A 13,833-nucleotide genomic window follows, 5' to 3' on the forward strand; every position below is an offset into this window, starting at 1 on the left:
TTCCCCCTTTTTAAAGAAACAGGAAAGCCTCCACACTTGAAGCCAAAACCGAACCAACTTTCTTCCTCCTTCAACAAACCGGTTCGGCCACACAGAGAGAGAAGAGATAACCATGCATTAACCAACATGCAATTACCTCTAGTCCTTTCTTGATCATCAACCTTCATCAATCCGGGCTCTCCATCCTTGGCTTCCTCTCCAAGATGGATTTCTGGCCCTTGATGCCTCATGATGATGATGACTTCATCTGCTTCAAACTCTGCCTCCAACCATCACTTCGCCACTCTAGCTACTCCCTGTGGTGGTTGGTCAGATTCGAAGACAAGCCATGCTCCAAGAATCTCCCTCATGGCCGTATCTTCTTCTTCCATTTTGAGCATGAAAGGCTCAAGATTGCTTCACCAAATCTAACCACATTTGGTAAGTATCTTAGCCACTGCTCATCTTTCTTTTGGTATGTTTTCTTGCCATCATTTGCTCGATGGTCTTAGGCGCATGCAGCTTCTCCCTTTCGGTATTGAGGAACATTGGTTCCATTATTTCCTGGACAAGAACCGAATAGAGAAGAAGAAAGAGATGAGAGAGAATGAAAGAAATCTGGAGAAAAGAAAAGCAATGCTAAGAAGTTAAACAAATTAATTAGGCATAGCTTGCTTTTACTTCCCTTAGCATAGAGTGGCGTGTTTGACATAACACCCATCAATCAATTCAGCTGTATTTTCTCTCTCATGTTCCCCATGCATTAATTAACAATGTAATAGATTTTGAAATCCATCACTTGTTAAAGCTTGGTTCCGTTGGAAGCATTAAGCTTTCATTTTCCTTTTGTTTCGGACCAAGGGTGGAAGCATTCATCACTTGTGAAACTTGGGCTTGTAGTGTTGAAATAAAATCTGGCCCAATTGATAAGCATTTGCTTTCCTGATGAAATTGTGTAACGAACCAAGCATGGAAAGCAAGCATTGGGCTTGCAACATTATTATATATTCTGGCCCATTAATATAAAATTTCAGCCTCATTATATAATGTATGCAACAAGGCTAATTGTTGGGCTTAAGTCAGAAACTCATTTCTCGGCCCAAACATAAAATCTGCAACAAAATTATTAATCAAAATATGTTAAATGAAAATCAGATTAATAATTTTGCAATTATTTATTTTAATAATGTTTAGTTATCACAAATATTATTTTAGAGTTTTCCAAACTCATCAGTTATCTATAAGGAACCATCTGGTCGAGTGTTGGGAGAGTGGCGTGAAAACAACGACAGAGGGCGAGGCACGTTGGGCTGATTGACGGAAGTAGAGGTGGTGTCGGTGGAAGATTGCAGTGGCGTCAGTATAACCGGCGGGAAGTGCAGCAGCGTGATGTGAGGACCAGAGAAGATGACCATAAGTTTTAGACGTGTGTATCGAAAGTTATGGTGAGATTAGAAATAACCGTACGTAGTGTGAATGAGTTTAAATACTAATTCTAATTTTTCAAATTTTAAAATTTGAAATTGAATAATTAATTATCTAATTTTTTATTTTAATTTTATCTTTCTTTTTTTAATCCTATTGTACACATTGTATACTAAAATCATTGCCTCCCCATATTTTCTCTAAAAATAATTATCTTTCATATGGATAAATACATGTTTTTTTATATTATTATTTAGAGTGTTTCTGACCAAAGTTTTGAGAATATAATTGGTCATTGAACCGCTCTAGTCACGGGTTTATTAATTTGTTGGTCTAACTAGTCTAATCATAATTCAACTAAAAAAATTATTTTAGAATAAAATAACAAATAAACATCTTAAAATATAATTATAATTTAATATAAATTTTAAAATATCTTTCAAATTTAAAAAATATCATCAACTTACTATATGATCTTATCAAAATATACTAATAAAACTAAAATTAAACATAGAATTACAAGTCATTATCTAGATTTTTAATAATACAAAAAATTAAACAATTCTTATTCCAATTAATCGAAATAGAAATTGAAACTCTATATTGACTAACCTATGTCTCATAACCCACTGGAAGTTTGATAGTGAAAGAATGAGTATTAGCTACTCTTGCAACTTATTCAATCTCAACTTGGACAGCATCAGATGTTCCTAAGAGTATGTTTTCTCTAATTGTTGTCGCAAACAAAATCGGTTCTTGGCTCACTAGTCCTATTTACTACCTCAACCATTTTAGCCTCAAACTCTTAACATCATTCTTACCTAGCAAAATTTATCCTACACATAATTTCTTCAATTAACTAATGTCACATAACATACCATGCCATATCATATGACCTTTAATTAATATGCATAACTTTAGTTCCAGATTTTTTAACAAGCAAGTAAATTACATACTAAACAAAAATGATGTTTAGTAGAGAAAGAACTTCTTAAATTTTAGCAGAAAACTTGGCCAAAGTGGTTGTGTGAATGGCTCCAATGACTGCTCTCAAAGGAACTTTAACAAGAGTAACTAATGCTAATTGCCACAAAGCACTGAATCCCATAGCAAACCCAGAAATAAATGTGCCAAAGTAGTGAAAAAACTATCCATGTCTTACTAATAATGAGAACAGAAAAATTCAATTTCTTGAACTTAATACTTACATCAGTTATCCAACTAAATAATTGTATCACAGTTATCATAAACTGATTTCAAAACCTAGAAGTAGAGTAAAATTAAAAACATGAAGCATATAATAAATTAAAAGATCACCAATTACAAATTTTTTAATAAGAATAGAAATTAAGAACAATGAAAAATAAAAAAAGATTCAACAGTTTTCAACCCAATTTTAACAGTATGCATCTTACATGTTGAATTTGTAAGTGTCAAATAGAAGAATAACACAACACGCATCCTGTTGGAAGGGTAGAGATTCTTTGCATGATTCTGAGACACCTTTAGCAGTGATTCATCTCCACGTGTTGTGTGCTGTACGTAACACATATCCTGTGTGTTAGAGGTTCTAACACACATTTAACCAGGAATCCTTGTCACGTGTCTAGCAACGGACAACATGTACCCTGCGTGTTGACATTTTTTTAGTTGGTCTCTATGCACCTAATAGACATGCTCTGAAAACTGCTATATATTACCAGGTCGGTGTCTTTAAAGGGGGAGGGGGGAACTCATTTTGGCTTCGTTGAGGCTTAGTTTCATTTCACATTTCATCGTTTACATTTTACAGAATGTTACTGTGAGAAATTGAAAATGGAAGAAGGTGACTGAAGAAGGAGAATTTTGATGAAAGTGAGACTAAGTAGTGAGTTTAATAATTATGGTATGTGATCTATATTGATACAGCAAAATGCATTATTAATTATTTGGGACATCTTAATTATATAAATTTATTATTTTTATAAATTTAAAGCTTAGTATTTAGAATGCATTATTTTTAGTATGATTATTTTCGTTGATATTATTATTAGCCGTTATAGTAAATTAAATTATTTGAATATTTTTTGTTTTTTGTGTGAGATAATATTAATAATTTATTTATTTTCTCGTATTAGTTTTATTTTTCAAATAATATTATTTTAATTTAATCAGTTATTCTGTAGTTATTAAAATTAATGAAGAATACAACTATTGATAATTTTTTTTTAGAACTTTCGTTATTATATTTATATTTTTTTATGTTAAAAATTATTTTTATTAAAATCAGTAAAAAAGATAATTTATCGTGTAATTTTTAAAATTAATAAATAATATAAGTGAAAATTACCATATTGGAATTTTTTGTAATTATGTTTTATTTTATTTTATGTTATAATATTTATATTTTGTACTAGTTGGTAGTTATTAATATTAATAAATAATATAAATATAAAAATGTGATTTTTCAAATTTTATATAATTACTTTTAATTTCTGTTTTAATGTTATTTTTTATTTTATTGTAATTTCTATTTTATTAATTTTAATAAATAATATTAATACTAATTATTTGTAATTATTATTGTATTATTTTTTCGAATTTTATGTAGTTATTTTTATTTTATTTTTTGGATTTAATTTTTATTTCAAATTTTGGAGATTATAAAATTATTTTCTATTTTCTGCTTTCGGTTGTCTTGTACTAGACTAACAGAATTTTTTTGCTTTCACAGTAATGTCTGTATACCACCACAAGGTCAATGCCAGCGATGCGTATCTGGGCCTGGTACACTTCTATCTTAGCCTCCATACGTTGCATCCATTCCAACGACCCCTTCCATTCCAGCCTGAGCTCATTCGTAGATGTCACGCGGGTGAAGATCTCCTGATACCTCTCCCGATAATCGTTAAGCTTTTGAGCCTGCTGCTGAAAGCTGCGTTAGAGCACCTGAACCTGTAAGCTCAAATCCACGCCTTTCTCGGGCTCGACGACTCGACTGGTGGCGGAGCCTGACGACGGCCTCAACATAGAGGTTCAGAGGCTGTTGCGAAGAATGACTCCATCTCGTATACACGGTTCTTGTACGGCGCTGAGGCAGTCTCACGCCAAACCACATCGGGATCGACGACTAAAGTTGTAGAGCCATTGGTAGCATCTTCGTCACCTTGCTGAGATTGTTGAGTTGCGACCTCTAGTCTTGTGTGTAGAAATCTTGTGATTGGTACGACAAATATACAATCAATCTCTAATAATTTTATAGCACAAGATAATCAGATGTATGTTTACTCACATAATGGTCATGAAACTGCTAATAATAAGCAAATGTCTCTTTGTTCTCCTTCAGCGTGTGGGTGTACTTGAACGTTTTTGCCAATGTCGCCTCGTGATCCAACGAATTTGACTACACATGTTGCATTAAAACAATATAATTAGGATGCCTAGTAATGATATGCAGAAGAATATAACTAAGTTATTAGTAAAATTAAAGTAACTTTACATACCATCCTGACCTTAGTCTTCATAAAGGCCGCAAAGCCGCCAGTATACTTGGACGACTTAGCCGAGGCCCTGCTAGCTCTATTGGTTAGACGCCAATGCCGGAACCCCTAATCAATCTTTCAATGAACAAACAGAGCCTTCTTTATATCCGGTAGGAGCCAGGTTGTCCGGTGGTCCCGCCCCTGATGAACATTATCCAACATCTGCTGGAGCCGCCGACCCATTCTATGGTCGAATATCTTCCTGATGGTAAGGCCATTCCCAGCGTCCCACCTAAAATGCAGCTGCAACAAATAAACTTTAAAATTAGTTAAACAAGATAGATGATATAAACTAAGCTAAAACTTGTAATAAAGAACATAGCGAGAAATAAGGAAAGAGGTAGATGTTGCAGTCTTGGTTGCCAAAGTTGCAGTGGTGGTAGATGATTGTGACAACAGATGGTGGTGATGGCAAAGGAGAGAGAGAGAGAGGGGGGGAGGAGAAGAATGAGGCGTCGGCATAAAGGATTGACGGCGACAAAGAAGGGTGGCGACGACGGTGGTCTCGGCGGCGGCGACAGATGATGGTGACGGCAGCTGGAATGCCAGAAAGAGAGAGAGGGATGGTGGTGATAGTGGTGAGGGTTCAAATGAGGGAGAAAAGGTTCATGATTTGAATTTATGCCCCTTTTATCATCGGATTTACCGTCGAAAAATTCTAATGGTAAACCATTGCGGGTCACCAAAAATGCATCGTTTCACTAAATTGAGTTATCGTCAGATTTTTCGAACGGTAAACCCGATGGTAAAGGACATGCCAATTTAATTTATTTTTTCTCTAAATATTACCTGCAGATTTACTATCGAAAAATACAATCCGTCGGTAATTACTTAACCGTATGAATTTGATGTGGTTACGACCGATAAATCTGACGGTAAATTCATTTCTATTCTGCGACAGTAGATTCAATGGTACTCAACATTTTTCTTGTAGTGTGCCAAAGAAAATGTCAAAAGATCTGAGAAGAATAAAGAAACAATTAACTTGAATGATGATGATAGTTTCTTAAATATAAAGGAGGGGTGGAATGATGAGCCAATTACTTCCCCATTCAACTTGTTATACAATGGGTTATCGTTCTGAAATTGGTTTGTCTAATGAATCAACTGGCTCTCATGGAATATCATCAAGAGGTATTAAACGTAAATCAACCATGAGTGATAAATTAGAATTAGAAATAGAAAGAATGAGTCAGGACATTCAAAAATTGACTGAAATGATGAAGAATAGGAATCGTTTTTATAAGAGATTAATTGATATTGCTGAAAAACAAGTGTTAACAGTTAAAGAACAAGTGCTAATAGCTAAGGAGTAAGTTCAAGTAGTTAAACAAGTGCAAATAGCTGAAAAGGGGCTTGTGATTCTTGAGTAAAGTAAGTCTCGAATTTACTCTGAGAATGATGTATGGACTGAGTTAGAAAATTTAGGTATAATGCCAAATTGCACATGAGATGTTACTGCTTTTTATGCAAAGAAGATAGGGCTAAGAGAGAATTTTTTGGTATTCCAGTTGACGTGCATCTTGCCACAATATATGAGTTGATGAAAGAAGCTTATGCACTTTAAAAACAATAATTCTAGTAATGTGACTAATATTTTGAGACTGTATAAATATAACTTTAGGATCGAAAATTGTACTAGTATCTTCATATTTTATAAGTAACATATCTATGACTTTATGAAGACATATGATAATAATACATCATGCCTTTGTATTTTGTGATTTTCATAATTAAAATTATTATTTACTATGCTATTAGTAATGACTTGGTCAAAAAGGTCTATGTGATTAGTAATAACTTGATTAAAGAGGTTCCAAGTAATAGTGTTAGCTTTATTAGTTCTATTGATATTGTGATTTTTGTTTTTAGCCGACCTTAACTTATTATTATGTAAAAGCTTTTTAATGTGTATTAGTTAATACAATATAAGACGTAATATATTAATTAGATAATATAACGTGATTTGTTAGTATATTTAGAATTATAAACATTTAACTATTGATTTATGTATGTTTTTCTCTTAAAGTTGTCTCCAATTTATGTGTTGATATGAGTAGTAGACTAAAATAGAATTTATATCTAAATAGATCACTTTAATTTTATTTATAATTTTTTTATGTTATTATTATTATTATTATTATTATTATTATTATTATTATTATTATAAACTTTATTTATAAAATTTATATTCCTAACTTATTATACTAAAAATATAGTTAATTTTGTTATTATTATTTAATAAAATTATTAAATATATTACATAATTAATTAATTATATACTTAATATATAACATTTCTATATAGTATAAAAGACAAAATTATCGTTATATAATTTTATTTACTTAATTTTTTTCTTTCACCTTTTTTTTAAACAAACACCGTAAATTAATTATTCTTTAATATTTTTTTTTTCATCCAAACATATCAATAAAAATTAAATTTCACCTCAATTTTTTATTTCTTTTCTCTTAATTTTATTCTTTTCTGTTTTTTTTCTTCCACCAAACAAAGCCTAAAAACAAAAGGCATATTTTATATTTTTATCCAATTTTTTTAATCCATTGTACATAATAAATTTAGTGCCTAAAAATTATACATATTAATTAATTTCTACTATGAAACCGCTTATATTGACTTATCTCTAGAAAAGTATAATTAAAGAGGATGAAACATTTATTATTCAAATAGTCATACTGACAATTAAAACATAAAGGATAAATACAAGCGGATATAAAATTGTGAGGTATAGTTTTAAGTTTTAATATTACGTTTTTTTTTAAATCTATCATATGTTGATTTTTGTTTTATAATAAAAATTAAATTATAAACTTTTTTCTCATAAAATTTTTAAAACTACTTATTTAAAACTCTTAAATAGATAAAAAAGACACAAAATAAATATATCTTTATTAAATTTGCCACTAATTTTAATTTCTTGGGTATAAAATAATTGTGTCAATCATCAAACTCAATAAACTAGATAATGATTCAACAAAACATTATTATTAGTAGAAAATCAAAATAATTAGAAGAAAGGAGGAAAATACAACATGGTTCTTCTTCTATATTATTAGATTCTGCTTCTAGCTAATCATTATTGCTTCCATATTTTTCTCTAAGAGTAAAGTATTATTTTTGTCCCTAACATTTGGGGTAAATCTTATTTACGTCTCTAACATTTAAATCGTCTTATTTGTATTCTTAATGTTTGTAAAAGTGATTCAATATTATCCCGCCGTCAATTACACATCATGAACGCTTTAGTTTGAGTTTTAAAAATCTCTTCTTGAAGTTAGAATACAAATGTCCAGGATAGAATCGATGATTCACTCCGAAAAATAGTTCATCAAAAGTTGAAACTAATTCTTACAACATTTACATAATTCACTCTGCTAGGGACATAATTGAATCTAAACACAAATAGTGGGTATAATATTAAAATCGAATACATCCAAGTGAGATCTATTTGAGAATAATTGAAAAATATAATCTGATTTGTTAGTATAATTGATAGTATGATAACACTGAATCACTTTTATAAACGTTAGGGATGCAAATAGGACAATTTAAACGTTAAGGACACAAATAAAACTTATCCCAAATATTGGAGACAAAAACGATACTTTACTCTTTCTCTAATTTTCTAAATATGGCTTTTATATATTTGATGAGAAACAAGCGCTAGGTTGAACAAAACCAGAAGTGATTCCTTGGGCATGAATGCATGAAGCTTGAGCTTGTTTGTTGGTTTGAAATGTAAGTTTCACATCTTCCAAGGTGATTTCATTGCACGGATTCCTTGGACTGCAATTGAATCTAACCGCAACTTCAGTTGCTGATGTCCCATGAATATCTTGGTACATTACATTGCTAATTTTGACCCCGGAATTCTGCTTGTATGTCCCAAAAAACAAGACATGTATTCAGTTAGCCTAATACGACATTTTTATATATAATAAGCAAAACAAAAAAAAATTGTATTATATAAAAGGGGAGTCTTGAATGTTTATGCCTATCACAACATACACTTATAAAGTATTACTAAAATTACAACTATCTTTTTTATATTTTGATAATATTTTTTATTTTTTAAATTAAAAAATATTATTTTAATACTTGCTCAAAGATAATTATTTATTATTAAAAGAGTAAAATGTTTATTATATTGACTAATATAATATATTTATAATCATTACACATATTGACTTAAGAAAGAAAGTAAGTATAGAGAATTAATTTTTAATTAATTAACTTTTGGTAATATTTTTATTGGATGTATAATTATTTTTTAACCTTCATTTTCAGAAAGTTTAGGATTTATAGTTAAAATTATAGTTTAATATTTAATATTTAATATTTAAAGTTTAAAATTAAAAAATTTATAACTTAGAGTATAAAAATAATATTAAAAAAAAATAGCTAATATTGATTATCTGGTTGAGCTCAAAAAGAAAATTTTGATTTTATTATTAGAAAAGTGATAAAATGATCAATATTTTTATCATCGTCCTATTTTATTTACCTTATGTTATTTTTAATTTTTTTTATTAAATATTTTGCACAATAAATAAAATGAAAATTATAAGATAATTATGAATATTCAACTAAGGAATCATTTTATCATCATCCTATTTTTTTAAGGTTAACATTTTGGTTTGGTACTCAGAAAAGTAAAATTGGATAACATAATAATATTTAGAGTGAATGCCTCATCCGACTCCTGACAATTATCTCGAAAGGACAACGAGGTCAAAAAAAAAAACACCCAATTTGATCTGTGATATTTTTTTTGGGACTGATTAGCCCTGTACAAAAAAAAACAACCTGGATTTTTTTTGGCATAGGAGCCTCGTTATCTTTTCAAAGTAATTGTCAGGATCAAATTGGAATTTTTTTTTGTTAAAAACCTTAATGTCTTTCGAAATAATTGTCAGGGATTATTTTAGTTTTTATTCTAATATTTACTAATTGTCGTTTTTTTTTTTTTTTAAAGAGGAGTTTAATTAATATGTTCTTGAAAATTTACCTGACCGGGGCAACCCTTCTCATTAGGGCAATAATTTTGGTCAATGACTATGGGGTTTTGGACATTAATCATAGTAAGATGTTGGAAAATGATGTTCCTTGCGAAGCTATTGCTTGGTCTCCCCCAAGACTTGATTCTCACACCATTCTCAGTTCCTGTAAATGTAACTGTTTTAACTGTCACATTCTCCACACCGGCCTCTTTTAATTCTTTCCCCAAACTTCCAACACTGCTAAGTAAAAAGGGTTAATAGTCAAATTAGTCGATAAAAAATAAAGAATCAATATATATATATATATATATATTTTTGATTTTTTACGGTATTTTCCAACCCAGTAGGTTAAGGACTAATCTGTCGCGGTACTCAGTTCCATTTAAGGGTTTGCTGCTGGTCAATAGATTGCTACATGCACAAGACGGGATTCGAAACCCCGACACTTGTTTAAGCAGACTAGTAAGCTAACTACTAGACCAACCCAACTTGGTTAATTAATATATATAATTAAGTACCTGATTCCATGACCAGGTCCACAAGCTATGTTTTGTATCCACAAATTGGTTGTTCCTGGACCAATTGAGATGCAATCATCACCAGTGGCAATGTTGGATGCAATGATTGTTACAAATGATGAGAGTTGAACATGAATGCCATCAGTGTTGGGACTGTTTCCTGAAGCAGAAACCCTAACATCTTGTACTTTCACATTCTTGCTTCTGTCTATTACTATGTGGTACATTTCGCTGTTAAGTGAGGTCACACCGTTTATTACAATGTTGTTGGAATTTGTGAACCCTAAATTCTGTAAAAAATATATACAAGAAAAAATAAATTAGTGTATTCTATTAATTTTAACCGTTGATTTTAATTAATATATTATATATTTTTTATAATTGAGATCAACGATTAAATTTATTGAAACATCATTTTTCAGATATATTTAAAATTCTATATATGCACTAGTAGGTAAAATGATGATTATTATGTTAGTTTGGCATTAGCTAGATAAATGAAATAATTTCAACACTTATTTAGTAAAATTATCTTATTTAGTAAAACTCTTATTAGATAGGTATAAATCTAATATTTATTATAATTTAATTTTAATATATTAATAATATAAAATATTTTATACAATCGTTCAATTATATTTATTTTTAGATAAATTATTCACACGATTAATATAAAAAATAATTATTTTTATTAATATCTTATTACGTAATTAAATACACATATAAAACTGTTTTATATTAAAAATGTATTAAAATTAATTAAATTATATTCTGTCAAAACATACATAATAAATAAATGAGTATACCTTATTAGACAAAGTTAATATGTATGTGAACCCCATTTTTATTATTATCGTAAATGTTTTTACATACATATATAAGGTGTTGGACTACTATTTTCTTTTTTTTTTTATCAAAGATAAAGAGGTTTATCTGCGATCTCTAGATGATAATGTGAAGACTATGCTATTTGAGTTATAGCTTATTGACTGTTGGACTACTATTACTTAACAAATATTTCATATATTGAATTAATTTAAAATTAATAAATTACTAGTGTTGAAATAAGTAAAATTATTATGTCCATTGAATTTTCTAGAGTATTTTAAAGACTCAATTATGCAATTAATTAATTAAAGCAATATAATGAAATTTAATAATATATTCTATATATACCGTAGCACCCATTGGGCAATTTCTCTTGCCAAATCTCTTGCATGCCCAAAGACCATTGCCTTGTCCATCAAGAACTCCACCAATAATTGAAACTCCATTAACATCATCAAACAACAACCAATTCCCATCATTTCCAATATCATCATAATTGGAAGGTGCAACAAGTGCACCATCAATTTTCATTGTGATTCCATTGCTCTTGCAATACTCATGACTACCCTTAAACACTACTTTTCCAATTAAGAACCTTCCTTGTGGGACATAAATTGTTGATGGTGTTATTGTGTTGCATGCACTTTCCCATGCATCTAGAAATGCTCTTGAGGAATCAATTTCACCACCTGGTTTGGCACCAAAATCTATTACATTTAGGGTTTGATCATCATAAGAAGCTATGGTTGTTTTTAATGTGAAGAGAAAATAATGTACTAGTGCTTTTATAACTAGAAGTGGAATAGTGTTATGTTTTGGCCTTAGATGTGCCATAATAAAGGAAGCAAAAGAAGGTTTGAAGAAGAAATTGGGTTGGGGTGTGTTGTGATGCATGCTTAGAGGTTGTGCGATATTTATAGGTATGAAAATGAGAATGACACAATTTTAAGAATAATTTAAGAAAAATATTGTATATTTTTTTAAGAACTATTATATTATGTGAATATAAAAAATTAATTATTTGTATAAAATATATATTAAGATTATATAAAATATTATAATAACTGATTAAATAAATTTTTTATATAGAAATAATATTTTTTTATTTTTAGTATTGATAAAATATAGAAAGAATGTAGATCAGTTATCACTGCAACAAAAGATATTTTTAGTTGTAAATTTAAAAAATATATTTTTTTTTTGAATTTTCCGTAGAAATTGATTACGCTAATGAATAAGCTTTTAATATTGTCCAAAAATCTCTCATTTTTTAAAGAAGTTTTGGATTTTTTTTTTGGATCTCGAGGTGTGTTTTTTTTGGAACTATCATGCAACTGATATAGTATCTTTATTGCTACAAATCACGTAAAAGATATATCTTCTGTTCTGAAAAATAAATAGTTAATGGTCATTATATATGTCATTTAACTTATGTTTTTGTGATAGTTATATATTTGTCATTATTAAAATATATTATAATAATAATTATATTTTTTTGTCATTAAAAAAAGTTTTTACTAGTAATTATATAATTGTTGCTAAAAAATTTTAGCATAGAATAAATACGACTAATATTTAATTGTTAATAAATATATTAATGTTTATTTTTATTATTGCTAAAAATAAAATAAATAGTTACTTGAAATTTTTTTCTTTTTTGGTAGCTTACGAAAACATACATGCTGTGTCTACTAGTAAAGCAAACATTGAAGAATGGACATTATTAATGTCAGTATGGTGTAAACGTAAGACAAACTACAGCATGTTGCTACTTGATTACCTTTTATTCATTTAGTTATTTATTTATTTATTATTGACGTAGGATGCTACTTGATAATTTGAAAGAACTCAAGTGTACGCATTTGGCCCTAAGATAGTAAGATGAAGGGGTAGATCTACAGGGACCGATAGTGGCCACTGGCCACGGCAGAACAATTAAACAAGAGGTTTTTTTTTTTTTTAGTTAACAAAAATCGAACTTTAAATTTGTAGATCATAGAAATTTGGATACTATATTATAAAATTATTTGATATAATATAACAATCATATCAAGTTTATTCTTGTGAAATTTTTTACCAATAAAGTAAGAAAATGAAACTAAGTTACATACGCTATAAGAAAATCACAATTTTGTTACGTTTTTAAAACGTGGTAAAAAAATTGAAAAAAGCCTAACAACAGCTTTTCACCACGTTTTTTGAGCTAGCGACATGCTTTTAAAAAGGTTACATCTGTTAGTATGGCAATAGCTCTATTCCCTCGATTTTGTCGATTTATCATCACGTTTTATTTTTTACCACGCTTTTATCAATTGTCACGTTTAAAAACGTGACTGTATGTGTAACTCTATAGCCACTCTTTTAAAGCATGCTCTCTGGTAGACATGTAGCCATCCTTTTAAAGCACAACCACGCTTGAAAAGCGTGCCATTAGTTAATCTATCACCACACTCTTTGTAATCGTGCCTAAAGTTAATCTATCGCCACGCTTTAAAAGCGGGGGGCCTATTTCTATATCAAATGAAAAAAAGAATCCTGATA

At 29.4% G+C, this 13,833-nt stretch overlaps 1 protein-coding gene across 1 annotated transcript; it reads right to left on the bottom strand.

The window, feature by feature from the left end:
* Positions 1–8,584: 8,584 nt before the first annotated feature.
* Positions 8,585–12,126, bottom strand: LOC130961176 (polygalacturonase-like). The gene is made up of 4 exons (XM_057886911.1): positions 11,641–12,126; positions 10,465–10,754; positions 9,955–10,183; positions 8,585–8,818 (listed from the first exon to the last, which is right to left on the bottom strand). Exons 1-4 carry the CDS (start codon positions 12,124–12,126, stop codon positions 8,585–8,587), a joined length of 1,239 nt encoding a protein of 412 aa, XP_057742894.1.
* Positions 12,127–13,833: the final 1,707 nt, after the last annotated feature.

Source organism: Arachis stenosperma, chromosome 2 (genome assembly GCF_014773155.1).
Source record: "Arachis stenosperma cultivar V10309 chromosome 2, arast.V10309.gnm1.PFL2, whole genome shotgun sequence".
In the NCBI taxonomy this organism is placed as follows: domain Eukaryota; kingdom Viridiplantae; phylum Streptophyta; class Magnoliopsida; order Fabales; family Fabaceae; genus Arachis; species Arachis stenosperma.